This window comes from Cyprinodon tularosa, unplaced genomic scaffold (assembly GCF_016077235.1).
Source record: "Cyprinodon tularosa strain WSP-4 unplaced genomic scaffold, ASM1607723v1 ctg298, whole genome shotgun sequence".
Classification (NCBI taxonomy): domain Eukaryota; kingdom Metazoa; phylum Chordata; class Actinopteri; order Cyprinodontiformes; family Cyprinodontidae; genus Cyprinodon; species Cyprinodon tularosa.
In genome coordinates, this window is record NW_024039005.1 from 235,428 (window position 1) to 261,914 (window position 26,487).

General features: G+C 40.3%; 1 protein-coding gene across 3 annotated transcripts in view; it reads right to left on the reverse strand.

Annotated features, from left to right (window-relative positions):
- syt7a (synaptotagmin VIIa) overlaps positions 1 to 26,487 on the reverse strand; it is a 179,904-nt gene that overhangs the window by 61,891 nt on the left and 91,526 nt on the right. For 2 of the 3 annotated variants that reach the window (XM_038291252.1, XM_038291251.1), the window contains exons 2-3: positions 24,003 to 24,106; positions 9,020 to 9,099 (exon numbers count right to left, since the gene is read on the reverse strand). In XM_038291252.1, coding sequence (XP_038147180.1) covers positions 9,020 to 9,099; positions 24,003 to 24,106 — 184 coding nt within the window. Of the gene's footprint in view, positions 1 to 7,861; positions 7,997 to 9,019; positions 9,100 to 24,002; positions 24,107 to 26,487 lie in introns of all 3 variants that reach the window. The other variant, XM_038291250.1, reaches the window with a different exon arrangement.

The window sequence follows — 26,487 nt, forward strand, 5'->3', positions numbered from 1 at the left end:
GGATTTTATAAGACATATCTGGGGCTCATAGACCAAGGAATCCTTTTTGTTTTTTGCACACTGATGTAAAAAAAAACCTTTTGAGGTTTCTGCTTCTTATTTAGAAAGCACTTCAGACTCAGACAGCATTCAGGAAGAAAAATTAGCCAGACTGCAAAGCAGAAAGTACCGTGCTAATCACACCAGCCTTCAGAACCGGCAGAAGGTACCGGAATTAATCATCATCCCCTTTAAATGCAGTTTTAACTCAAATTTAATCTCAAAACGGGTGCAGCGATGATGAGAATGAAAAGAACATTAGTGCCCTCTGGTGACATGACTACATTTCATTAATATGCAAGGCTCTGCTTCTCCTTGAAACACGAGGATCTAAGACTTTGCGTCGCAGTGTGCATGTTTGTTAGCTATAGAGGCGTTAACGGGCATGAGTGTCGTTCTGCTTTAACTTTGACCAGCTGCCATAACGCTGCATGCTTATATATAAGTAATAACAGCTTTGATCATGGCTGATGATCAGGACAAGAACGCTTCCTCTCAGTTGAGCCCAAATAAATTATTATTTTTTTATTTATAAGGTAAGAATAAGATAATTTTAGAGGGCTACTAGGAAGTTCAGATGTCTGATGTTTCCCTCTGAGCTTCAGTCAGGATTTTTTAGTCATTCCCTGATGATGCATGTTAGATGGAAAACTGTTAAACCACCTTACTCTGGGAAAGTGATGTTAAAAACAACAATAACACTTTTTTGCTTCCTGCTGAACTAGAAATAGCGCCACCTGGGGGTTACTAAGTCTGCATAGAGCCTTAAAAATGATCCATGTTTAGATCTTAAATTAGTTTTAAATTTACCAGGATGTTTTAAATGTTTAAAAATATAAAATCTGAGTTTTTTTTCTAGAGAACTTAAACGGAGCTAAAAGTTCATATGTGGAGCCGAACAACAAAGATCTTTTCAAATCATCAGTGAAACATGATAATACTGTTTAGCAATCGTTGGGACAGTTTGATGGCTGTAAAGCCAATAAATGACCCTTCACTATTTTTAGATAAATTATTTTGATCAGAATAATGATTCTTATAATGTTCAAGTGTCTCAAATAAGGATCAGAAATACAATAAATATGAATGGAATGTATTTCCAGGACTCCACATAATATTATATGATAAAATTAAATGATAAGTTTGACATTTTGTTGTTTGATTCATTTAAATTGTACAATTGAGACAAAAAAACGACCTGCAACATGGAATAAATGTGAAACGGCGCCTCTATAGGTCCAACGTAAACGTAGGAGGGATTAGATGGGATTAGATTGTCAGGAGAATAAAACACATGGCTGCTTCAGCACAGGAAGATGGCTGCAGTTAGAACCATGTTAAAGTCGTAGGGAAGCAGCCGTTCCCCCCTTTCTGAATTCTCCCAGTGGTGCCCGACTTTACACCAGTGAATAAAGTGAATGTGATTGGTCGATTATCAAGGGGACGGGATTGTTGTGGCGGAAGGTTAGCGAGCAAGTTCGGTTGTGTCCGGTTTGTGGGAAGCATCTTGCTAACCAGTTAGCAACTTAGTGCTAGCAGGTTCCCAATGGGAAATTCCATTGGGACCAAGTAGCACTAAATTGGTGCCTTAGAAACGACGCTGTCAAGGAACGCTATGGACAGCGGAAACATGCAAGAGGAGGAGAGTTTAGTGTCGGAGGTCGTGGATGAGTCTCCTCCGTCATCCATTTTTTATTTAGAGGAGGAAAGCGGGGACGAAGATGTTGTGGAAGAGGACGCCAGGGCGGCAGAAGCTTGGTTTGGTGTAGAAGGCTTCCAGCCGTCCATGTTTGAGCCCTTGCCTCGCAACGCTGCCAGTTCTGTTAGCTCTACGCCTGCTGAAGACACAGACGTCCATCCCCGTGAACACTGGGACGCAACTCAATGGGAAAGGAAAGGATTCTGATTTCAACCGCTGCGTATATTAGCTGCGACACATGAATCAAGATGCTATGACCGAAAACATTTGATTGACAGACGACCGTTGAAATATGATTGGCCGAATTTAGGTGTTCAGGCTGACGTAGAACTACCTGGCCTGCAGAAGATAATGAAAAAAACAGATTTTAAGACAGCATTTATTTAAAATTTTTAATTTTCTAACGTTTGGGACAATATGGTCTGATAAAGAGAACATTTATATACATGTTTAAGGCAGAATGATTTGACATTTAAATATGATTTCCTTACGACTTTAAGTGATTTTTTTTCTTTCTTTCTCTCACATGTCAGGGTTTCTAATGAAAGTGGAAACCTGTATAAATAGTATTTGATTGCCTGAATTTAAATCTTTAAAAAATGTGACTTTAGCACTTCAATAGTCAGAAATGAACATGAAGTCCACAAACTCCTTTCTACTTGGAGACTGACTAATTAAGGCCCAGTGTCATTATGAGTGAAAGCTGCTCTTCTCTAGAGAATCTCGAAAAGGAAATGATTTCCCAGCTGTCTGTTGGCTTTAACCCAATATCATTGGTGGGTGTCAAGAAGTCGTCGCCGTCTCTCCTTCAGAGAAATCTCATCATTAAATGGTCTTACTTTGAATGTCACATGTTTTCCCAACACATAATTCATTAATCTGTTTCTTGGGGTTAATTGTGGACTGAAAAATCCGTTTTTATGTTTCACCACTGAAGGTGCAGTAGGACCTCAGTGGTGCAAAGGTTTAGTTCTTTCATTACGACTGAATTACAAAGATCTAAAGTCCAAAAGATGGATTAGTTTGTTTCCTAGTAGCTGAATATCCTCTTAGGGCCCATAGGTGACCTTGGCTGAGTTTTACTGGAATCAAGTGAGACTTTTTACAGCAATAAGGAGAAAAAAAACAGTATTATGTTGCCTCCCAGAAATGATAAGAGAGCAGATGCAGTTCAAGTGATTAAATGTTAGAGCAGCTGATTTTACATTGATGGGGGAGAATTCAACAGTAAGCCACAAATGAATGTTCAGTACAGTAAGTGGCACCACACTGCAAACCTGGTGCAAACGGTCAACCCTCCACATCCAAAGCAACCACCACAGCACCACACAGATATAGGAGACACAGCCAAACCACACGTTATAGAGAAAAGTTGGTTAACAGCGTTTTTGGAGAGGAGGAAGATTAGGGTTGCCCGTCTCCATGGTCACGCCATGGGTAGAGAGGTTAAAGGTTAGCAGTTAGTGTGGAGCGGCAGGGCTGTAGGGAGTGAGGGGGCGTGTCAACATGTGCGTCGCTTAAAAAGCAACGGTATACGTTGCCTTCAGAAGTATTTACGCCCTATGAGCTTTTCCACATTTTCTAAATGAATCGTGGCAAACTTAGAAGGCTTTTTTTCTTCTATTTCAGCTGAAACACAAAAAAGCTCCAAGTTTTGCAGACAAAGAAAAATGGTTTCCAGGTTGTTTTAAAAATTAAAAAATGTGTTAATAGTTTCAGGACTGCAATGATTATTTAGTGTGTCTGACCAACTTTGTATTTCTAGAGATTGAATGACATACTCATTCTTTTTTTCCAGTTGTGTGAAAATGTTTTTCTCCATGATATTTTAGGCTTTATGTTGAGGGTAACTGTCCTTCTGGAAGCTTAGCTTCACTATAGCGTCGGACATTTTACTCCAAAGGGTTTCTTCCATGATTGCCATTTATTTACCTGTCAGGTTTCTGTTTCTGTTATGTTTTTGTTTTGCTTTGCTCCTTTTTTTCTAGTTTTAGTGGTTTTATTTTTATTTTGCTGTGTTCCTTGGTTTTTTCCCCAGTTACTGTCCTAGTTTTGGTTCTGTTATGTTTTCTTTTGAGTGTTTAGTTTTCTTTGTTTTACAGTCGTAGTAGTTTAATTATTATTTTGTTGTTATTTCCAGTCTTCCAGGTTTCTATTGGTTGCTCTCTGCTGCCCTCTTGTGTTCTCCTTCCTTCCTAGCTCTTTCCCTCTCTTGTTCTGTGCACACCTGCTCCCAGTTTCCTCATCAGCCCCCTCTTTGTCTCAGTCTCCTTGAAAATCCCTCTCTCTCCAGTTCCTCTTTGCTGGGTCTTCGTCAAACACCGTCAAACCTCTTCAGTCTTCCTCCACTTCGTCTCTGTGAGCCCTACTTGTGATTTTGATTCTCTGATGTCTCCTTGGTTTTTTTTGGTACGTTTAGACTTGTGTTTTTTCTTAATTAATTATCTTTGGATATTTGGACTCCTGGTTTTCAGTTTGTTTTGGACTTTAGTTTTCATTTTGCAATTTTGGATAACCTGCCTCGGTTTTCAGTTTTTTTTTTTTTTATTCATCATTAAATCACTTTAAAGATTCACCTCTGTCTTCCTGCCTTTGGGTCCTCAACCCCCAAACAAATCCTGACATTACCTCAGTCTCCAATCTACTCAGACCATATTTGCCATCTCTGCTGATCAACCAAAAATATCCATCACCGTGAGAGTAAGGTGTTAATTACATACAGTGATATTTTTTCCCACCATTTGCATGCAGTCCATAATTAACCCCTTAAGCCCAGAGGGTCTTAGGAGCAAATTCTGCCTGAAATTATAAATGTGAATAAAAGCAAGTTCAGCTCCCAAACTATAAATTGGAAATACAATTGTTTACATTTGTGTGACAGAAAGTCATTGAGGAATAGTTTTTCAGGTGGAACCACTATTTTAGATGTCAGCATGTCCGATTTATAGGTGATTAAATAAAGAAAAAATGAAATATATTTGGCTTTGCCAATTTTTTTTCCCCAAAATTAAACACTGTAAAACACCATAAAGCCCATTAGAAACTCTAGATGAACCTCAGACTTTATAGATCCACATCTTCACTATAACTCAAGCTAATTTAGACTGAATGAGTTGAAGCATGTTTGTTCCACAGAGGTTTTAGTGGGCAGTGCGCTAGCAGGAAATGGGATTTTAGCACAGTGGTTCCTAAAGTGCAAAAATGCTTTTTCCCACTAATAAGAGAGAATCTATTCAGACAAATCTGCTGATTTCCATTATTGGAGACTTTCTGCATGAGGCAAAGCTTTGCTGCTAAGATTCAGCCGCTGGTTCATTGAAATTTACCAATAAAATCACCAAACTGGATAGAAAATAAGAATAACAGAGCAGCTTATGGAACGTACTCTGCTTACATCACCTGAAATGGTCTCACAATGACCTCTGACCCCTCCTTGGAAAGGTCTGAGCCTCTAGTTTCAATGAGTTTCAACGGCCATTAGGGGGCGGGGCTAAAGAAGAATACCTGCAGAGTCACACATGTCAGGTGGAATTTTAAATCTCACTTTATTTGTTTAAACAGCTATAGAACAAAAAGTATTTGTGAAAAAATAATTATAAAAATGTTTTAGAAATTTTAAAGCCCCATTTGAAAGGTGTGTGGATGAAACACCATGTGACTGAGTTTGGGCCTTTTCTATAAATAGATAAAAATCTGCTGGTGTCAGCTGGGCCCTGAACCGGGCCCACCAGGCTTAAAGGGTTCATCTTTCAGCTAACCTGGACACATTCTTTTACATGTCTGCAGGATTTATAAACTGCAAACAAGATGATTAATATTCAATAGGTTATCAGCTGTTTTTTCTGCTACTCTTTTTAAAAAAAGGACTAAATCTTTGGAGTAAAAGACAAATAGTTGTCTGATTGGCAAAGTATTTCACTCATGTTCAGCCTTATTTACCGCGGCCCAGAATGCATTTCTGTCCACTCTCACCCCAAATCTATTTTCTCTATTTCTGTTTTACCGCTGACCAATCTAACTACGGTTGACCTGATCCCACATTGAACTTGGTTGCCTCCGTTTTTTTTTTTGCTTTCAGTAAGTATCAATGAATATTCCTAATATTAAAATTATAATCTTTGGCAAACGACCAAAAGACATTCAAGTAAATGTTCAAATAAACAATATTAGTATTGAGAGAGTTAATAAATATGCATTTATTGGGCGGGATTTTAAGTCATGATCTAAGCTGGAAACCCCAAATAGAAAATATTCAATGAAAAGTGGCAGGAAGCTTAAACAGCTGCTTGACTACAGAGAACAACATATCCTCTACAACTCATTAGTTCTTCCATACATTAGTTATTGCATAGAGCTTTGGGGTAATAAGTACAAAAGTATATCTAGATTTACTTATTAAACTTCAGAAAAAAGCTTTAGGAATCATTCATAATGTTGGATTCAGAAATCACACTAATGCACTTTTATTAAAATCTAACATCATGAAAATCCATGACTTAATCGTATTTAAAACTTTGCTGTATTTTATAAAGCGAGCCGTGATCTTCTTCCTGCCAATATACAAAAAACCAGTAGAGAAGAAAATTCTAGTTTGTGTTGAGAAGATGAGGCGTTCGACCCGCGGTTAAAAGTCAGGAGCTCAGCCAAGCAGGAGTTATTCTGAGGAAATAAAAAGGAGTTCCACGCTAAAAACATTTAAAAGATGTATAAATATGTTATCTTTAAGAAATATGCATGTGAGCCAAACATTTAAACGTGATCATTTGCAACATTTCAAATATGCACTCATAGATATCTTCTTTCTGCATATGCATATTTTTATCCTGTGCGAGCAGTGCTTTTATTTTATTTTATCTTTTTGTGCAGCACTTTGGAAACCTTGTGTTTATTTAAATCGTGCTATATAAATAAAGTGGATTGGATTGTATTTCTCCGTCACTCAGTGTTTTCGTCAGCAGCTTTATGAACTTTTCTTTAAAGTGTTTAATGAAAGTGATTTGTCGCTCTTCCAGGAGGATTTTGCAATCACCTTATACCATTTACAGGGTTTCCTCAATATTGAATAAATCTTTATTTTTATTGGATTTGATTGAATTTTCTCTGTAAAGTAAAGTTGAAATAAGATGTGTTGTGAATTGGTGCTTTATAAAAATGATTCTCTCAAGCTTCTCCAGAATATCCTGGACTTTTTGGGCAACTTCTCTGAGTTGTGCTCTTCTTGATCATAGAAATGTAGACCTGTAGTCGTACCGTATTCTTTCAATTAAAAGATGGTGGATCTAGAAGTGCTGTTCTAGATGCTGAGGCTATTCCTTTTATAATCAACTCTGCTTTTTAAACATCTCCAAAATGCATCCTAAATCAGATCTCCTTCACCCTTTTATGGCTTAGGGGAACAAGTGGCAGACTATTCAGGCGACTCCTGAAGTGTTCTTCTCTTCCTTTGCAACAAAATTTAATCATCTGGTTTTTTTTTCTACTAAACTCCACTGCCTGTTGGTCTGGAGCAGCTTTTTGTCCTCCTGCTAAAGAATGTGGGGAAGATGAAGGGGTATAAATACTTCTGCAAGGCAACGTATGAGCAGAAGTAGTAAACACATACTGGGAGTGGGTGGGGGGGCTTGATCCATATGACTGTGCTACGTTGTTGATGCACTAACAGTCAAATGCTTTAAACAGGACGCTGTAATGTGCATAAGTGGAAGTTGCCGTGCTCAGATTTCCCGAGCAGACCCATCATTAGCAATCATCTGTGCCCTCCAGTGTGCCAACACTGCTCGGGTTATTATCGTCATCATTGTTGTTGTTTCTACCGGGGATGGAAGCGACATTATACAGGAAATGCAGCTCAGCAAATATGCACATTTTGATTATATTTATAAAATGGGTGTTTTAGTAAATATCTCTGTTATCAGTGGGAGGATTTGGTCTTTCTGTATGGAAATCATCCATAACTGAGCTTAATTTGGATGAGGTTGCTAATGGTGGTGAGAGCAAAGCGGGTGAGGAGAACATGTGAGAAGCTGGGAAAGAAAGAAAGAAAGGAAGAGAGCAGCGCTGCCCCTGCCTCGTTACAGCCCTGCCCACAGGGAAGCCTCTTACCAGACTTGGACCAAGACTCACTTGAGCGTGAGGCGAGGATCTCCATATGGGGCATAGGGAGAAATGTTTAGTACAAACTCCTTGGGCGGATAGGAGCTCCACCTCTGCTGCACTGTGCTGCTGTCATTGTTATTCCAAAAGTCTCTGTCTAGATCACTGCGGCCAAAGAGAGAGACAGGTCAGAGCAACACAACTACAGACAGACTCTGGACCGACCGAGCGTTCGCATCACAGAGAGACTCGGCTGGAGGCTCCTCCCATCCACGGAAACACAGCAGGCCCACATTTTAAACCTCTTTCTCTACCTGAAGCAGACCAGTCATCGCACAGGTTGGGTTTAAAAATACATAGCTGGTTATTCAAGGTGTTCGGCTGTAGAGACAGAACTGCAAAGTCATCAAACTCATCAAAATATAACAGAACATACATCATGAAAACTGAAAAATCCTGAAGCAGAAGTGAAGTCTGCGCCGCATCCTTGGTGTTAGAAGAAGTGAGGAAAAAAAGCGACAGAAAGACTTGGCAGAGAAAAAAACACGCAGTCTGAGAGCAGTGAGCAGAATCACTAATGTCATACAAGTGGCACAGCAGCGGTCAGAGCCGAAGCTCAGGGACGGAGCAGAAAAGGAAACAGCTGAAATGACCAACAGAGCACAGCGTTGGAGCAGGCCAGAAAAAAACAACAAACTTAATGGATCCAAGAAACCAAGTCAGAACGCTTTTACAAGCTTAAGCCCATCGATGTGCTGAAAAGCATCCATATAGAAACAAAAAGAAGACACTGAACGTAGCAGAGACCAAATCAGGCTAAAGAAGAAAAGAAGAGGTTATTAAGCAGAATACAGAAACACAAACAGATGCTTCATTCTGACCAATCAGCTTCATTTAGCCAGATGGTTAAAGGCTTTAGATGAAGATCAACCCAAAACAATCAGACCTTAAGAGGGAAGATTCAAGCCTGTCAGCTTTAGGCTTGAACCTGCAGCGTCTTGATCGCTCAAAGATTTTAAATGTTGATACAGATTAAATCTACACGGTTACATCACTGTCCTCCAAAAACATCATCCTGATAAACAACAAACAAAACTAAAATACAGGCTCGTTTCCTGCGTTGCTTGTAAAGCTGAACCAACTGGAGCTCATTATCACCACACTGTTCCAACCCAACCAGACACTTACTTGATGGCTTTCTTCTCCCCTCGCCCACGTGCAGAGTCTGGAGTGTCGGCTGCTTCCACTCCGGACTTGTTCCTCTTTCCCTGGAGCCAAAACAGAGAGAGGAAGGGAAGGTATGACAGCCAAACCCAAACACTGAAGCTTCAGCCTTGTCCTGGGAAGCGGCGTTTTTGCGGCGCTAATTTGAAGACTAAACGCTTCCCACATTATCTCAGAAACACGGTGCCATCGCTCTTTATGGTACTCTGATTACACTAATCAAAGCCAAATCAAATCTGCTGTGAAGAGTCTTTTCTCACTATGATTATCTTTCACAACACCCTGAAATTTACATGGCAGTTGCCTCTTTGAGGTAATCCGCCAGGTCCAGGAAGTAGCTTTCCTGAAAGCCACTCTGCAAACCTGATTCCAAACAGCTGGAGCATGACCCGCTGTAACCATGGAAATAATGGCGATTTAAAGGGCTGAAAAGTTGGGGTTTGCTGTGTGCTTTCTTCTGGAAAAGCTCATTACTGGTAAAGGTGTCTCGCACGTGTCCTGCTGCAGGTAATCTCTACTGACACTTTTATACGAGTGGAACGGTTTGGTGATCAGTGCAAAGCTGCCCTTCCACACAATGCTGCTGAAAGTGATGCGCTGACTCATACAAGGTGGAAAACATTTCTACACACTATTATAGCATAGCTTGGTTACACCTGCATCATACCTGGGCTATAAATATGACCTCCAAGGTGAACTTGTTTGCTGGGAGTTAATCAAACCTACAGCCTTAGATATTTCAGGTCATCATGAAGCAACATATACTCCAGCTTCTCCAGGGACATTTAACTAAACTGCAAACATTTCCTGTAGCAGCAGAATCTCTTTGTTTTGTTGTTTTCTGTTCTTTTTTTTTTCACCTCATCTTATATCAATGTTTAGAATTTTCCATTTAAAGGTAACGATGCAGCAAATTTTAATGTAGGTGTCAAGGCCCAGTATAAGATCCAGTATTCAAGGCGGACAAACTGATTTCTCAAAATGTTTATTAAAACCGCAGTGAGCAGAAAGCAGGTTTCTGGTGTCAGCAGATTGAGCGTCATGTCTGCTAGGAAGTGTGTTGGTGGTGGGCGTGAACGCAGGGAGGATCCATCACTCACCTTCTGGCTCACCCTATGATGGGGATGAAGTCTGGAGGAGAACTGACGGTTTCCTCCTGTGAACCCCCTTTATACCAAAACGCTGCCAATACGCCATTATACAGTAGCTGGAAGTTAGAAACACGTTCAGCGCTCGTCTGGAACACGGCAGATACGCTGATATGCTGGAGAGAAGTTCTGGATAAGTTACACAGAAGTTACTCAGAGGTTTAGGATCAGCTAGACGCCACGACTGATGAGGAACTGATGCTGAACGGATGTCGACCATCAGATAACTGACCTGGAACTGATGGACCAATAATTAGCGTATGTTGGCATAGTTTCTTGTGATTGGCTTATGCAAGGGAGTTGTGTGATTGGTAGCAAACCATCCCCTGCTTTAAAAAATGCATTTGTGTATCGAGGCATGTCAGGGCAGTCTCTAAACACACAAATGCTGAAGTTTATAGACCGATGGTACTTTGTAATTTAATTCATAATTGTTTGAGTACCAGAAATACTTTGGGGAATGATAAGCTGTACATGTGTGGATCTTGAATGCTTGCGTGAATCATGCTGTCCGTTTGTGGCTCTTGTCCAGTGCACATATGAATCAAATGTTTATATTTGTGAAAATTGAGACTGCAAACAGGGAATTATGAATACAGTGGAAAGGATAAAACAACAGAACATTTTAAACACAACTATAAGATGCAAATGGCTGAACTTCTACAACACTTTATTAAGTCCAAGTACTCCAAAGGTCTTTATAGGGTCTTAACATGCAGATATATGCCAATTTCCGTTTTAGATTCAGTTTTAATTTTCGTTACATTGTATATAAAGTGGAAATTACAAACAAAACATGAATCTCTTTGGTGTCTGGAATGCACTTCAATATATCTTTCATTTGCAAATGATGAGAAACAAACAAATACACAAAGTAGACTTTAGATCCTCCTGAGATAAACAAACACCCCCCGCCTGTGCCCCAAAAAAGGGATAAAAACTAACAGACTCTCTGGTTAATTTTAAAAATGCTGCATTTTCTGTGCAGCAACAAAACAAAGCTCATATTTCATTTAACACAATAATAAACTTTCCAAAAGGTGGGAAGACCCAGGAGATGAGCAATGGTCCAGAGCAAAGAAGAATAAAAGCTGAAAATGGAAATCAAATTGAAATACTGTACAAAGAAAAGGAAACCAGGCTACAAGGAGAGAAAAGCACTGACGGTGAAGAGCAGCTGAGAAACAAAGGGATCCAAGGTAGTGAGAGAGAGAGAGACAGGTGCAAATGAGAACTGAGTGAAACAGTGAGTGACAGACAGTCCCAAGAGGATTGGTTTAGAAACAGGGAAGGAGTCATCCTGTCCGTGGTGAGAAAAAAAAAAAAGAAATGAAGAAGAAATTCTCCTTTCCAGCATCATTCACAGGACTAAACGAAAAAATGTCCTCTTCTCCTTCAAAGAAGGTAAAAATACGCCTGGATTTTATAAAGGCAGTTAAAACAAAAGGAAAAACAAATCTAGGGTAGAAAATGGGCGGTAAAACCCAGCAGCTGGCTTCCTGATCCCAGGCTGCAGCGTTACGTTGAGTTTCATTTATAGCAGAAGAATGCATCAAATAATCCAAACTGCAGCGAATCACAAAAACATTTTCTAACAATCAAACACATCCTGGGACTATTTTAGCTAATTAGTAACTCTAGCCGCTAAGATCATTTAGTCTGATTACATTTCTAACAAAATGTAAATGTCTAATAATAAAGGGTTTGTGTCGAACAATAAATACATTCATAGTTTAAGGAACATATTAGTTTAATGAATAAATTGGATGAAATATTAATTTGTCATTTTTAAACACGTGCAACAACGTTCCTATGTGTGCTGAGCTAATAGGTTTAACATGAAAAGCACCGTTTTATTCTAAATCTGTTAATTAACTCTGACCTTGGAGAGTTTTATTTCAAATAAAAGAATAAAGCTTTGCAATAACCATTCCTTGGGAGAAATATATATATATATATATATATATATATATATATATATATATATATATATATATATATATATATATATATATATATATATATATATATATCTGGAGGAATTTAAAAAAATAAATAAAGAAGTTTAAAGAACTGAGAAAACTTTGTAGTAACAGTGTTTATCATATCAGGTAGCTATAGAAGAAGTTGGCAGATGGTTAAATTATAGAATACAACTTTATATTTTTTTTTCCTTAGGAACAATTTCGTATCGCCTACATTTATGGCAATGTTTCAGCTGTTAAGTAACATAATAGGTTAGCATCTGCTATTTATTTATTTGGGGACGGAGCCCTTATCCTATCATTTCTTCTAATGGAGAAACCCAAACTATGCACAGGTGTCTCGCTCATATATATAAAAAACTGTTTTTTTTACCCCTCGGTGTGTGTGTGTGTGTGTGTGGGGGGGGGGGGCTTGGGGCGGTATGTGTCATCCTCTAGCTGGGGTCCTCTCCCAGAGGCCTGGGAGTTTGAGGGTTCTGCGCAGTATCTTAGCTGTTCCTAGGACTGCGCTCTTCTGGACAGAGACCTCTGATGTTTTACCTGGAATCTGCTGTAGCCACTCTCCCAGTTTGGGGGTCACAGCAGCCCCCAGTGCTCCCATTACCACTGGCACCACTGCTGCTCTTACTTTCCACATCTTTTCTAGCTCCTCTTTCAGCCCTTGGTATTTCTCAATCTTCTCGTGTTCTTTCTTCTTGATGTTGCTGTCGCTTGGGATTGCCCCATCTATCACTACTGCCTTCTTCTGCTGTTTGTCGATCAACACGATGTCTGGTTGGTTAGCCATCACCTGTTTGTCAGTCTGGATCTTGAAGTCCCATAGGATCTTAGCTCGGTCATTCTCAACTACCTTAGGAGGTGTCTTCCATTTTGACCTTGGGACTTCCAGCCCATACTCATGGCAGATGTTCCTGTACACTATAACAGCTACCTGGTTGTGGCGTTCCATGTATGCACTTCCTGCCTGCATTTTACACCCTGCTGTTATGTGCTGTATTGTTTCAGAGGCATCTTTGCACAGTCTGCATCGGGGTCCTGCCTGGTGTGGTAGACCCTGGCCTCTATTGATCTTGTACTGAGTGCCTGTTCTTGTGCTGCCATGATTAGTGCCTCTGTGCTGTCCTTCAGTCCAGCCTTTTCCAGCCACTGGTAGGATTTTTTGATATCAGCCACTTCTTCTATTTGTCTGTGGTATACGCCGTGCAGCGGCTTGTCCCTCCATGATGGTTCTCCTTCATCTTTCTTGTCCTCACTTTCGGTTTTCTCCTGCCTGAGGTACTCACCAAGCCATTTGTCTTTGGGGGCCATCTTTCTGATGTACTCCTGGATCTTAGTTGTTTCATCCTGGACAGTGGTCTTGACACTCACTAGCCCTCGGCCTCCCTCGCTACGCTTGGTGTACAGTCTCAGGGTGCTGGATTTGGGGTGGAACCCTCCATGCATTGTGAGGAGCTTTCTCGTCTTGATGTCAGTAGCCTCTATCTCCTCTTTTGGCCAGTTTATTATACCAGCAGGGTATCTGATGACTGGTAGGGCATATGTGTTGATGGCTTGGATCTTGTTTTTCCCATTCAGCTGACTTTTCAGGACCTGCCTTAGAATACATATAGATATATATATATAGATATATAGATATATATATCTATATATATATATCTATATATCTAAGCCATTTTCTACAAGATCTTAGTCCCATTTATATAGATCTCAGTTGTAGATTTTAAAAACACAGGATCTTCAATTCTGTTTTCATATTTCTACAACTGTTTTGGGGTGAGTATGGGGTGAATTTTGTTCCACTATTGTTGCAAGGCACATGTTTTGTTCATGCCAAAAAAAAAAGTTTTTAAAAAAGGAAAATAAATAAATAAACAAATAAAATAAATAAATAAACAGAATTTAACACTGAAATAAAATTAGGTTTTTATGTCTCTATGTTATGCTGATGAAGGTTCTCAGTCATCCAGGTCATAGTCATTCCGTAAAAATTCAAAAAATATCCACTGGACTTGGTTTTCAAAGTTTGAAGACGTTTCTCCACCTCTCCAGGAAGCTTTCTCAATTCAAATGTCTGGATCCGCAGTGAGTTTGAGTCTGGATATAGACAAAGCCTGGTATTGCTTGGAAACATGCAAATGGTAACTGATGAATGGGTCGTTTTGGGTTGTTTCAATGAGAATTTTCTTTCTCATTTGTCTTTCAGGTGAGAGAAAGGGGCTAAAAATAAGAATTAAAAAATATCCAGTAAACAGCAGCTGGAAAGAGGGGAACAGGAAGAACTGTTCTAAATGCGTCAGTAGCTAGAGGGACTTTCGTTGATGCAGAATATCATTACACCGTACAGACGGGTGAAAAAAATATTATGCAATGAAAGCATTAGGGGGTTTTTATTTTAACTAACACTCAGATGATAAGGTCAGAATCTGATATAAACAACATGAAAGCATGGATCCATTACTGTACGAACGCCATCAGCAATTCAACCTAGTAATGGTTTTCTGACGCAACGGGGATCATTTACGGCCATATTAGGAGACATTACTACTTCTAGCAACACAGATTATTGTTGCTGATCATGCCACTCCTTAATAAGCCCACAGCTCAGACGCTTCCTAATGGTTCCTTCCACCAAGATAATGAAATATCTGTAAAGCCTTTAACCCTTTAAAGCTGGTTTCTTTATGCAACAAGGTGTTCAGTTTATTCTAATGTTGCGTAACACAGGATTGGTATCTAGATGTGCTGCTGACCGATCTGCAGCAGCTGTCTGATGTTATTATGTCTGAACTGAACTCATTTTCATGAGGGATATTTTCTTCTTTGCATAGAGGAGACATCATTGTCATTGTGGCTTAAGGGAAGATATTATGCAGTGCTCACCATCATGGAGCATTCTGCACAGGTCCAATCTCTCCATGCAATGCATATTTTGGCAGCCTTTATGTCCAGGCTATACAGGCCTTGCAGCACTGGTGTTGCTGCCTATATTTGGCAATTGAAGCTAATTGGTCCAGAGACATTTTGTCTGTCTGTGCTTTTTTAGGAAACTTGCTAAACATGAATATATTACAGCTCTGATAGGGGAAGCTGAACAAAGAAGCTTTTCACTTTTTTATCTGCATTGCTCACCCCTCCTGTGATGGCTCTCCAAGAGACTGCCTCTTCACCACAGCTCAGAAAACAGTTCAAAGCAAAAGAGGAGGACCTTTTTCCAAATGTTTCCATATCTAAGGCACTAAAGAAGCTGTTTGTTTAGTAAAGCAGGCAGAAAGCCACCAAAGGCTGCATCTGGAGGAAGAAGAAAGTTTAGTTTCTGTTGCAGAGCGGTGGATGAGTAAGAAAGGATCTGTGGTCTTTTACTGCCTGCAGAGAAGCTGAGTTTTCCAACATGAGAGGAGGCAGAGTTAGAAGCACGGCTCTCTATCTGTCTCGCCTGGTAGTGCACTTGCCTTCCAACACCCAGCTGTGTTTGTTTGCCATGAATTAACCGGTAACGAGAGCCGACATGCTCGCTCAATATTACCAGCATCGCACCACAAATACAGGGGAGCTAACTATCGAGTTGTCTGCCTGCGTTAAATAAAGGTATCATTTGTACTTTAAAACAAAATATTTCTTATTTATATACCTATATTCTACTGTTGTATTTTAAACTTCATTCTGTATAAAAGCCACCAAGAACCCTTTGAAGTATACATGAGAATCTTCCTTTAATTAATTAATTAATGAGTGATAATCTCACTGATGTGATTCTCTGCTTTCCTTATCAAACATGAGGAATATTAAAGGGGAGCCCAGAGAGAGCACCGTGGATCAGGTTCAGTCTTTACCTCACTCCCCACCATGTCAGGGATCAAACAGCAACAAGGTACACAGAGCATGGGGGGGGGGGTGCCAAGCGGCCACTGCTGCTCCAACAGATGTTAGAAGTGCATTGCATCTGATATCTGAGCATCTTTCTCAGCATCCAGAGAACAAACCCCTGCTGACACCTCACCGCAGCCAATAATCACATTAGAGGAGATTAGTCTATTAGTATTTGCAGCTTTCTGCTGTTGCCTGAATCAGGCCTAAAACAACACTGCTTTTAAACCCTTTTTATATTAAAATTTAAGAACAAGAGGAGCTTTTTTCAGCAGGACTGAGGCTTCAGGATGACTTCATGTTATGAACCATTGAAGCATAACTCATTGCACCAGTTTGCCAAAGCTAAAATACCAAAAGCAACACTCGCCCAAAAACATCTTGTCTATTAACCTATGAATCACAGCAGCGACTGGCGTGGGCCCACCAGCACATGACATGTGAGGCTTCAGGCGACCCGCTAGTTCTCATGAAATCTGACGCTGTCTCAGGCTACATTTGGATATAGAAATATTTAGGGCCCACAAACCAGACAGTCATTATTTATGCAAGAAAACTAAATTACAATCTGTGCATTATTACAGGGAACGCAACCCAACCAAAGATCATTCCGGACAAGTTAGATGCATTTTTAAAGATGTTTTTGTTGTTTACAGTCCTCTGCAAAATTATTCACATTGTCATGTTATAATCACAAGCTTCATGTATTTTATTGAGATTGTGTGGTAAATTAAAGTCAATTTCCGTATCACTGTGAAATGGAAAATCAATCATCTACTTTTTTTTTTCTTTTTTTTAAAATTGAGACCTCAAAAATGCATCTTACTAAATTAATATATACAACTAATAGATTAAATAATAATAAAAATACCCAATTAGTTCAATATTAGTTATTATCAGTTTGTCCTTTAATCTCAGTTGAATTACAGCTGTTCTGTGAAGGCCTCTGGGATTGGTTAGAGAATATCTATTCATGTTATTTATATCAGTGCATGAATGCAGGGCCAGTTTCCATTGGTCATTGGATGAAAGGCAACTTAAAACACTGAAAGGGTCAACATGGAGAAACGCAGAACAAACAACTTTCCAAAAGACCTCTCAGACCGAAACACTCTTCTAAAAGATGATCATGATCTTATTTCATTCACCTGTCTAACTCTGTCTGGTTTCTCAATACCGTTCATCTGATCCACCTGCTCCTGCCTCTATTTAAGCTGCCTGCTGCCAGTCATCAGAGCCAGATCATTTCTCTCAAGCCAGTGGGGAGAGTGTAGCTACAGGCTTAGACTGCTGGAGGACATAGGGACCCCTTTTTCATCATTCTGCTTCATTCTATCTCTATTCTCCCACTCTGCAGAATCTGTTAGTTCAATCTCTAACGTTCTGCTCTCTCTGCTTTTTCTCATAGTAGCTTCATCTGGTCTGTTCCTGTTTGGCTGTGACTCCATCCTGGAGAGAAACATCAGCTGTGCTGCTGCCATCAACACCTTTGTTTCTAGATGTTGGAGCTTGGCCTGTTTTCCAGTGTAGTCCTGTTTCTCTGACTGTGACTAACTGGATGTGCTCTCTTCATCCTCTGACATGGGAGCTGGCTCGGAGCTCGTCTGCCTGGCTGTGTGTTTCCTGGACGGGGCCGCCTGTGGAGCTGGTTGACAGTTGCCTTTTGTATCTATGCTTCTTTTTCTATGTCTGCTTCTGTCTCCTTGAACCTCAGTGGGCCTCAGCAGATGGATCGATCGATCTATCAGATAAATATTCACTTTAGTACCATATTTGGAAGTGGCTCAAGTGGATTTTAGGGGGGTGAAAGGATAAGAATCGGGGTGTTAAGACTGCCGTGAAAATGTTAGATTTGAGTTGTATACAGGTAAAAAGATCAGATGTGGTTCGCATTTGCCTGCAGCGTGAAAGCAGCCCAAGGAGTCCACAAGGAAGGACGGGGATAAAGCTCTGTAGAAGTTTGAATGACATCTGACCGACCAGCACAAGTATAGAATAATGGTAAACCTACCAGGATTCGGCGATCAACCCTTCATCTAAATTGACTGTCATGCCAAGGAGAAGCAAGAGCATTAATCATAGAAGCAGCCCACAGCCTCTAGCTCTAGAGCTGCAGTGATCTACGGCTCAGATCATAGGATACGTTGACAGGACAACTACTGCTGGTGCACTCCAGAAATCAAGCCCTTATGGGAGAGTGTCAAGAAGAAGGATACTTTTGTAATAAAGCCTTAAGAGTTTCGGCTGCAGTTTGGAAGAAGCTATAAAGAGACAGAAAGATGAGAGTAGAAGGTGCTCTGCTCAGACTAACCGGAGACTAACAGCAAAATATTCTCAGTATATCTTATATTTCTACAATAGTAGCCAATTTTCCTTGGCTGGTTCTTGGCTGGTCCCCTACAATTCATCTTTAAACATCCAAATTATTCTTTCTGTCATGATTTGGGGACATTAAGATATAAAGAGAAGCGCCATCTCCTGGTCAGACCCTGTAATTCACTGAAAGGGTGGAATAAAAAATATGGACTCCCAGGAGAAGGCCAGTAAAGAGGCAGAGAGCGGGCGTGTTGCTCCGATAATTTTTCTTGGTGGTTTTCTCAAGAAAGAAAGATAATTTTCTCATTATGTAAAGATAATGAAAGCTGTTTTCTCGTGATAATGAAGGTAACGAGACGACGTTGTTCATTAGATGGTTTGCTTCCAGAGACATTAACCCCCCCAAATGAGTCCAGATTAAATATTTTCAATAAAAAACAGTCTGATTTGTTTCTACTGTAATTCATGCAATCCAATCATCCACCACCACCTGATCGGGATGCACGATATAATCGGCCCCCCATCGGTATCGGCCTTAAAACTGAATATCGGACATCGGCCACCCCACCGATATTTAACCCGATATTTGATCAGCTTCTGAGTTTCTAAAGTCTAAAAAAAAAAAAAGAAAATACTACTTCTTCTTCTTCCTCAAAAACTTCTTTTTTACAGACTTAAAAACTTCTAAAGACGAGGGAAAAAATATTGATCCATTAAAATATCCCAATATCTTCATATGCTGATATATTGCCATTTAAAAACACCATATCAATCTCTTTCACTAATGAAATATTGCTATATGTCATCGTTATGCTACGAAATCCCCCGAAAATTCACCAAATGTTGCCATATTTTTATATGTTGATATATTGACGCGGTATCGATCTATTTTACTAACAAAATCTCACAAGAATTTGCAAAATATCACGAGAGTTTGTAACAGAACCATGAAATTTCACGAGATTTTGAAAGTAAAATAGATCGATACCGCGTTTTTAAAAATCTATTTGATATCAGCATATGAAAATATATTGGAGTATATTATTTTTCAAAGTGTCAGAAATGGATAACAAAATTGCTATTTTCAATGACTACTTATTTTTGTCCAGCTTTAACATCGGTATCGATAACGGTTATCGGCTACATGAGTTTTAAAATATCGGCATATCGGATATCGGCCAAAATCCCAATATCGTGCATCTCTACCACCTGACAATGAGTGAAAAAAAAGGAAACTAAAAAATTGATTATTTGCGCAAACGTACCGCGATGCACAATTAGAGGGCTGTTGGCGAGTAATTATCTCGTTATCTCGAGAAAACAACTAATGATTTAGCCGTGATAACAAGATAGTTATGTCATTAAAAAAAGTAAAAGTCGAGTTTGACCACTCTGAGCTTCCGTAGGCCAGGGGCTGGAAGTTGGAGGGGATTTTTTGACTGTGAAGAGCCATTTTGAATGGATGCTACTGTATTTGCAAATATTTAGCCTCCTTTATTTCAAATTCATTTACTATGTAATTCTGAGTGTGGGTTTATCACATTAAATCAACATTAAATACACTAAAAGGTAAAGAAGGTATTTAAACTACTGCACTTTTATGGTACATGAATAAAAAGTCTTATTTGGGCTGACATTGCCTGCGCCTCCTCAAAGGGCAACATACCAACAATGAAACATTTCCCATCAGAGAAATGAGCACGATTCATCTCAGTCACAGTTAATTATTTTGTACATTAAACAGCTGTGTTTAATGTTGTTTCACACCAGTGGGCTGCTGACATTTTTTCCCAGAAGTAAGTGATCCAAACACTTACAAAGCGCTTTAATTGATGACTTAATTCCTCCCACCTATTCCGCTGCACACACAGACACACACCCAGAAGCTAACTACATTCACCCACATTAAAACAATGCAAGAGACAGAAAAGGAAATCTTTGCGTGTGGTCTATGGCGACCATAATGTCACGAGAGCAGGAAGACTGTCACTTAATCTGAACCTGCGGCTGCAGCGGGACTGCTTCGCGGCGCCGTCAGAGGATAAAAATAAGCTTCATCTGCAGCGGCACTCAGAGAAGGACCTTAGAGACGTCTCAGGATGCCAGCAGCAGAACTACTTCCATTCACAGCAGGAAACTAGGAGGAATTCACTGCTCCATTTATTTTAAGGTAGAATATCACACATTATGTGATGTTGAAACAACACAGAGGTTTTGCTAAATCTGTGTCCCATTTTAGCAAGGATCATTTCCCCCTATATGTTGTAATGACATCAGCGGGTAACTGAGGCACAGTGATTGCAGCGCTGCAAATGGTGCTATACGGAGTGGGTGAAACCTGCTCTAGTGTCACATTCTGTTATTGGACTGACCTAGCAGAGCGGTGTTGAGCTTAAAAAGAGAAAAGCCAAAAGGTATTAAACTCCAAACAGGTGTTCTTTGGTTGAATAAGAAATAAATTAACTTTACAGGCATCAAAATGTGAAAACAATCCTTTAAGATGAAGCGGCATTGAAGCTTATAGGTCTGTCTGTGTGATGAATGGTGGCTCCTGTTTAATCAATTACATTTCATACCACATAATTCCAATGACACGCCCTCAGTCAGAGGTCAGGCTGCTTCATCTGTGCTCTGCTCCTCCTCAGAGAGACTATTTTACACACATCTACTGCCAGAACTGCTTACTCATACAGGTAGGAGCTGTTAAAAAAAAAAATCCTACGAGGTTAATATTAATCTACGAGAAATACTAAATATGGACTCCATGCTTCGGATAGGACGGCCAAAGATCCCTCTGAACAAATATGATTTTAATCCTGATTTAAAGCGACATTTTAACAGTTTTTCTGGGAGTTTATTCAAAATAAGTTAAATTCTATTCAGTTTATTTCTATAGCTCCAATTCACATCATGTCATCTCAGGTCACTTTATAGATCCAATTCAACCAGATCAACCAGTCAGATTGATTCAAAGTTTTCTATCTAAGGAAAACCAGCTGATTGCATCGACTCATTGACTCTTCAGCAATCCCTCACACTAAGCATGCTTGTAGCGACAGTGGAGAGGAAAAACTCCCTTTGAACAGGAAGAAACCTCCAGCAGAACCAGGCTCAGTGTGAGCGGCCATCTGCTGAGGCCCACTGGGGTTCAAGGAGACAGAAGCAGACATAGAAAAAGAAGCATAGATACAAAAGGCAATCTGTCTCCTCATGTTTGCTTCTGAGTTTGCAAAGTGAACAAGAGCCAGAAGGCCTGCGAGGTCTGGGTGGTTGACACACTGAGAACCGAGCCTGAACTGAACCACGCCGAGCCCTACTGTTGAACTAGCACCATGTTAGCGCGGTTCGGTTGGGTCTGGAATGGTCCGGTTCAGTTAGCGTGCCAATTACACTCAACAGTTACCATGGTTACCATGCCGAAGCCTTTCTCAGCACGATTTCTAAAAGGAAGTGTAAATGCCGTAAAAGGCGCGTTCTCTTTTCTACTCACGGTCATAACTGCTGGATATTGTGACGTCTTTAAGAACATAACGTGGTGCAAACGTCTAATGTGGAATAAGGACCCAGTCTGAGATTAAAGCTGCTACTTCTAACCGTTTTAGTGATGCCATTTCGAAATAAGCTTGTTACACTGGAGCTACTGGAGACAGCATGACTTCAGTCAGAGAACGGCCTGCGTTTGCAGCCACAGGATTAATCCGTTCCAGTGTAAATAAATGTGAATTAGGCTGATAAAGCTAAGCTCACACAGCTGCACAAATAGAAAAATATCACAACTTTAGAAATACTGACAGCTTAGCATTGTTATCATTCAAATAGATCACGTATAAAAGATATCAGCTAAAATGAAAGCTTTTAATCTTAATGAATGACCCTGCGGATCAGATGTAGACCAGAGAAATCTATTCAGCATTAATATGACATCTATTCTGTAAGATCTACACTTCATAAGGAATATAAAATAAAAAATGTAAAAACGTGTAATAACCTGGTTGCATAATGGAACAGTCATGAGTTCACTTCTACTCTTAATTATAGTGAATATTGTTAACCTGAAATAAAATCCAGCTGCTCTAGTTTTTTTCTGACTTTTTTTCTTTTTTGTATCATTTGACTTAAATCATATTTTGCTGAAAAATTAGGATCAGAAGAAACTCTTCATCCAAAGATCTGAAGTAGGCAAACACATTAACAAAATTACGCATGGCCACGGAAGGTGGGGATGCTGCAGCACCCCCTAGTGGCAAGAGTGACAAGAGTGGCAATTTTTAAAAAGAAGGTATTAAAAAATACTTTGCACAATTATTCATTTGTGCAAAGAATTTAGCTTTTTTTATTTTACTATTACGTGGATTTGGATTAGAATTTTTTGCGGCAGCAGGCTAGTAAATTTAAATACCGCCTTTCACAGCTGCTTTTTCTATGTCTGCTTCTGTCTCCTTGAACCCCAGTGGGCCTCAGCAGATGGCCGCTCACACTGAGCCTGGTTCTAATGGAGGTTTCTTCCTGTTCAAAGGGAGTTTTTCCTCTCCACTGTCGCTACAAGCATGCTTAGTGTGGGGGATTGCTGAAGAGTCAATGAGTCGATGCAATCAGCTGGTTTTCCTTAGATAGAAAACTTTGAATCAATCTGACTGGATGATCTGGTTGAACTGGAAAGTGACCTGAGATGACATGATGTGAATTGGAGCTATAGAAATACACTGAATAGAATTGAAATAGTCTAATGACAGGAATTTGGCAGAGAAAATCATTTAGGATTTTTTTTGGAAAACCACAACAAGTAAAGAAGAACACTAGAACCGTAACCACGACAACTGGGAGCAGCTAGAGTGAGGAGACTGTCCGCCCCGCCTCTGCACCGGCGGGCCGTGCCCCAGCACCTGCAACCAGACCTAGCATGTAACATGTAACCACGGCAACCTGCCAGAGCATGGTGCCACCGCGTACAAATATATCTATTCATGCAGTTTGACGTAACCATATTATTTTAGAGAGTGTTATTCTGATCCCTGATCTATTTTGATCCTGAGTTCTTTGTGTAACGGAGAATTGTTCAATAACGTTTAAGTAGTATAATAATATAATTATTTCCATGTGGTTTGCATAAAAGGATTTTGGAGCTAATAGAGTCCCGTGTGACATAAACACAGTGACTGAGGTTCCTGCCAGCTGACCTAATCTACGCTGTTATTAAGAAGTTTAATTAATAGCGCAGATAATCACCTGAGAACTGATTATATCTGTGTGTTCCAGACCCTGGTTGGTGCACTGAAGCGGATATGACAGTAAAGTAGTGAATGTTATTTATTGTATTTTTAAACGTGCATATAGGCTCATATGTCTTCGGTATATTTGCTAGATTGCTAGTCACTTTTTTGAAATGAAGTCACTGGAGGATCTGGTGAGCAGCTAAATATATCAACAAAGTTGCTGAGTTGGCAGCAACGGTAGTTTATGTTGTCTTATCATGACCTCATTGTTCTATAAAGAAAACCTGCCATGTTATCAGGGGTGTGTGCGCCTTTAAGAGCCGCTGATCTGCATAAAAGTTCTCTGCTGTTGGCGAGGGTTCACAGGTTACTGAGGTATTTTGGTTGTAAAGGTTTTGCCTGCATGTGCGTGTAAACTCACCAGCTTCCGTTGACACCAACCACAGACACCACAAAGAGCCACCAGCCAAACTGCACAAACTGTCACAGCGAGGGAGACCAGGAACACACTGAGGGACACTGAGCCTGAAAACACAGCAACACAAACACAGAGAGAAAAGATCAGAGTCAAGTATTCAGTGGGGGGGCCGTATTCCATGCCTAAAATGAAAACATTTGCTGATTACATGCAATTGTAACTGCTGTCAAATAGAAAGTGTCTCATAGTAAAGCCAGGCCTTCTCCTTTGCACGATTAAGTGAATTCTGAGGCCAGATTCCCGCCTTTTTAAATCAGTTCTTCAGCTCAGAAATATAATCTTACTGGCCTCCATGCCGGAGCATTTCAATACCTCTTCAATAAGGTCCTGAGCCGGGCAGCCGCACGCACGTCACTGTCATGGTGCCGCAGCTTGTTAACTGACAGGCTGAGAGTGAAGGGGGGGGGGGCAAGAGGAGCTGATGATTAATGGGCATCAGAGGAAACCCAGGGAGCCTGTGGCTCAGGAAGACGCAGAGGAAAATGCTTCAGCTCTTGCTTCTCCTGGAATGTGACCATCTTAGATTCAACTTTCTCATTTTCCCTTTAGATGACAGAAGCGCTCAGGATGAATGGTGGTGGGGTTCCAGTGTTATTGTACTAGAATATATGATTTAATTACTAAACATTATCAAAATATACGGATGTTATAATATTCCAGAGTATCCCTGCAGCCGTTCAATAACTGACAGACAGCTCAACCTTCCTACTGCAGGAGGGTTTGTCCTCTTTAACCAGCAGCTATCTTCCTCTCTTCCTCTGTCACAACTGGTCGTTTCATCGTATTTCTCCGTCTTACCTTTGTGTTCATTCTTCTTCCCAAAGACCTGAGGGAGAAGATTAGCTCACAAAGTGGCAGTGAAGTTGTTTCATGTGGAAAAGCTGCACCTCAGCTAATGTTTCAGAGCTAGAGTCAGTCTCCATCAGAAACCGTGACCCACAAGAATGGCCCAGGCCATGGATGGATGGGGGGGCTAGCAGCCAATAGGCTCCTAGCTCCAGGTTGTGTTTCAATAAAAGAAAATTAAGAAACGAGAAACACAGCTCTTTCCTGGAAGGCCTGAAATGCTGCGTTCAGACCAGCGATCTGTGCGTGACGCTTTGACCCTTTAATGCTAGCCTCGTGAGACCATCCTGATCTCGCCAGCTTTCAAGGTTTCACTCGCAGATCAGTCTGGAGACTCTCCGTTAAAGAAAATTTGGAGCCGTTCACCAAACGAACGTCCAATCAGCGTTGGCTTTGAGGCGGGTTGAGGTGTGACGCAACGAGAAGCGCGACAGTTACAGAGTATTTCTTCACCGAAAGAAGAGCAAAACACTGCTCTGGAGGCTTTTCTCAGAGGAAAAGATGTTTTTGCTCTTCTCCCGACTGGTTTCGGCAAGAGTAGCCTGGTTGTTAGTACGTCATATGCTTCGTTGATCTGATTGGTTTATTTGGCCCGTCTATCACCAACATAGGCCAATCAGCTAACCAATATTTTCGCCCCTTCCCAAAATTACTTCAACGGAAGGTTTCCAGATGGATATGCGGAGCAAATCCATCTGTCGGGGCTTTAATGCTAAGGATGCTCGACAATCCGGTTGGTAAGTTGCTTTGTTCTGATTTTCTAACCTAGAATGTGGCCTGATTTTATTTGCTTTAATGAGTTGTAAAGGAAGTTTAAAGAGTGAGAGAGTCCATCTTAAAAGGTCTTATGTGCAGTCAGTTCATCAGGATTGTGATTCTACTAGAATATTCTAGGTTTTTGTTCGGAGCGCCACAACCCCTCCAGCATAGAAGCGGCAGTGCTGGGAATCCCCAGCGAAGGCTGTTTGGAGCCAGCCAGACTGCTCACAGGGACTGAACATGAATAGAAAGAATTTCTTAAGATTTGTGGTAAAAACTGCAAGTACCAGAATATAACATCTAATATTTTTATTGCAACATTTTAAACAGCTTTGCCACAGTTCAGTTTCAGTGGAGCAGTTAATGAATGTCAGAGCTTCATCTCTTTTCCTTGTATATAACAATAACATTCTCCGCTTAAAAAAACGGTGGAATTTAACTCCATTATATCTATTTGTTCTTCATATGCTGACAGCTCTGCAGAAGTGATCACAGCTCGCATGTCTATAGAATAGAATAGAATAGACAGAAAATCCCTTTATTGTCCCACAATGGGGAAACTGTGGTGTTTAAAGCAGTGAAAGGTTAAAGCAGAAGTGGTCACACAATGTGGACCTCAGAAAGTTTATAAAAATAACAGAATAAGTAACAGAGCTAAGAAAATAAACAAATACTGTAGTGTTTAATGTTTTTATAATATAATTGGTCTGTATCAATTAATTTTCTGATTTGTTGACACATTGTTGACAATATCCAAACCTGTGGAGACAGTCCAACAGTCAGCGTGCCCCTCCAGTTGCCTGGATGTGCTGCAGGACCTCTC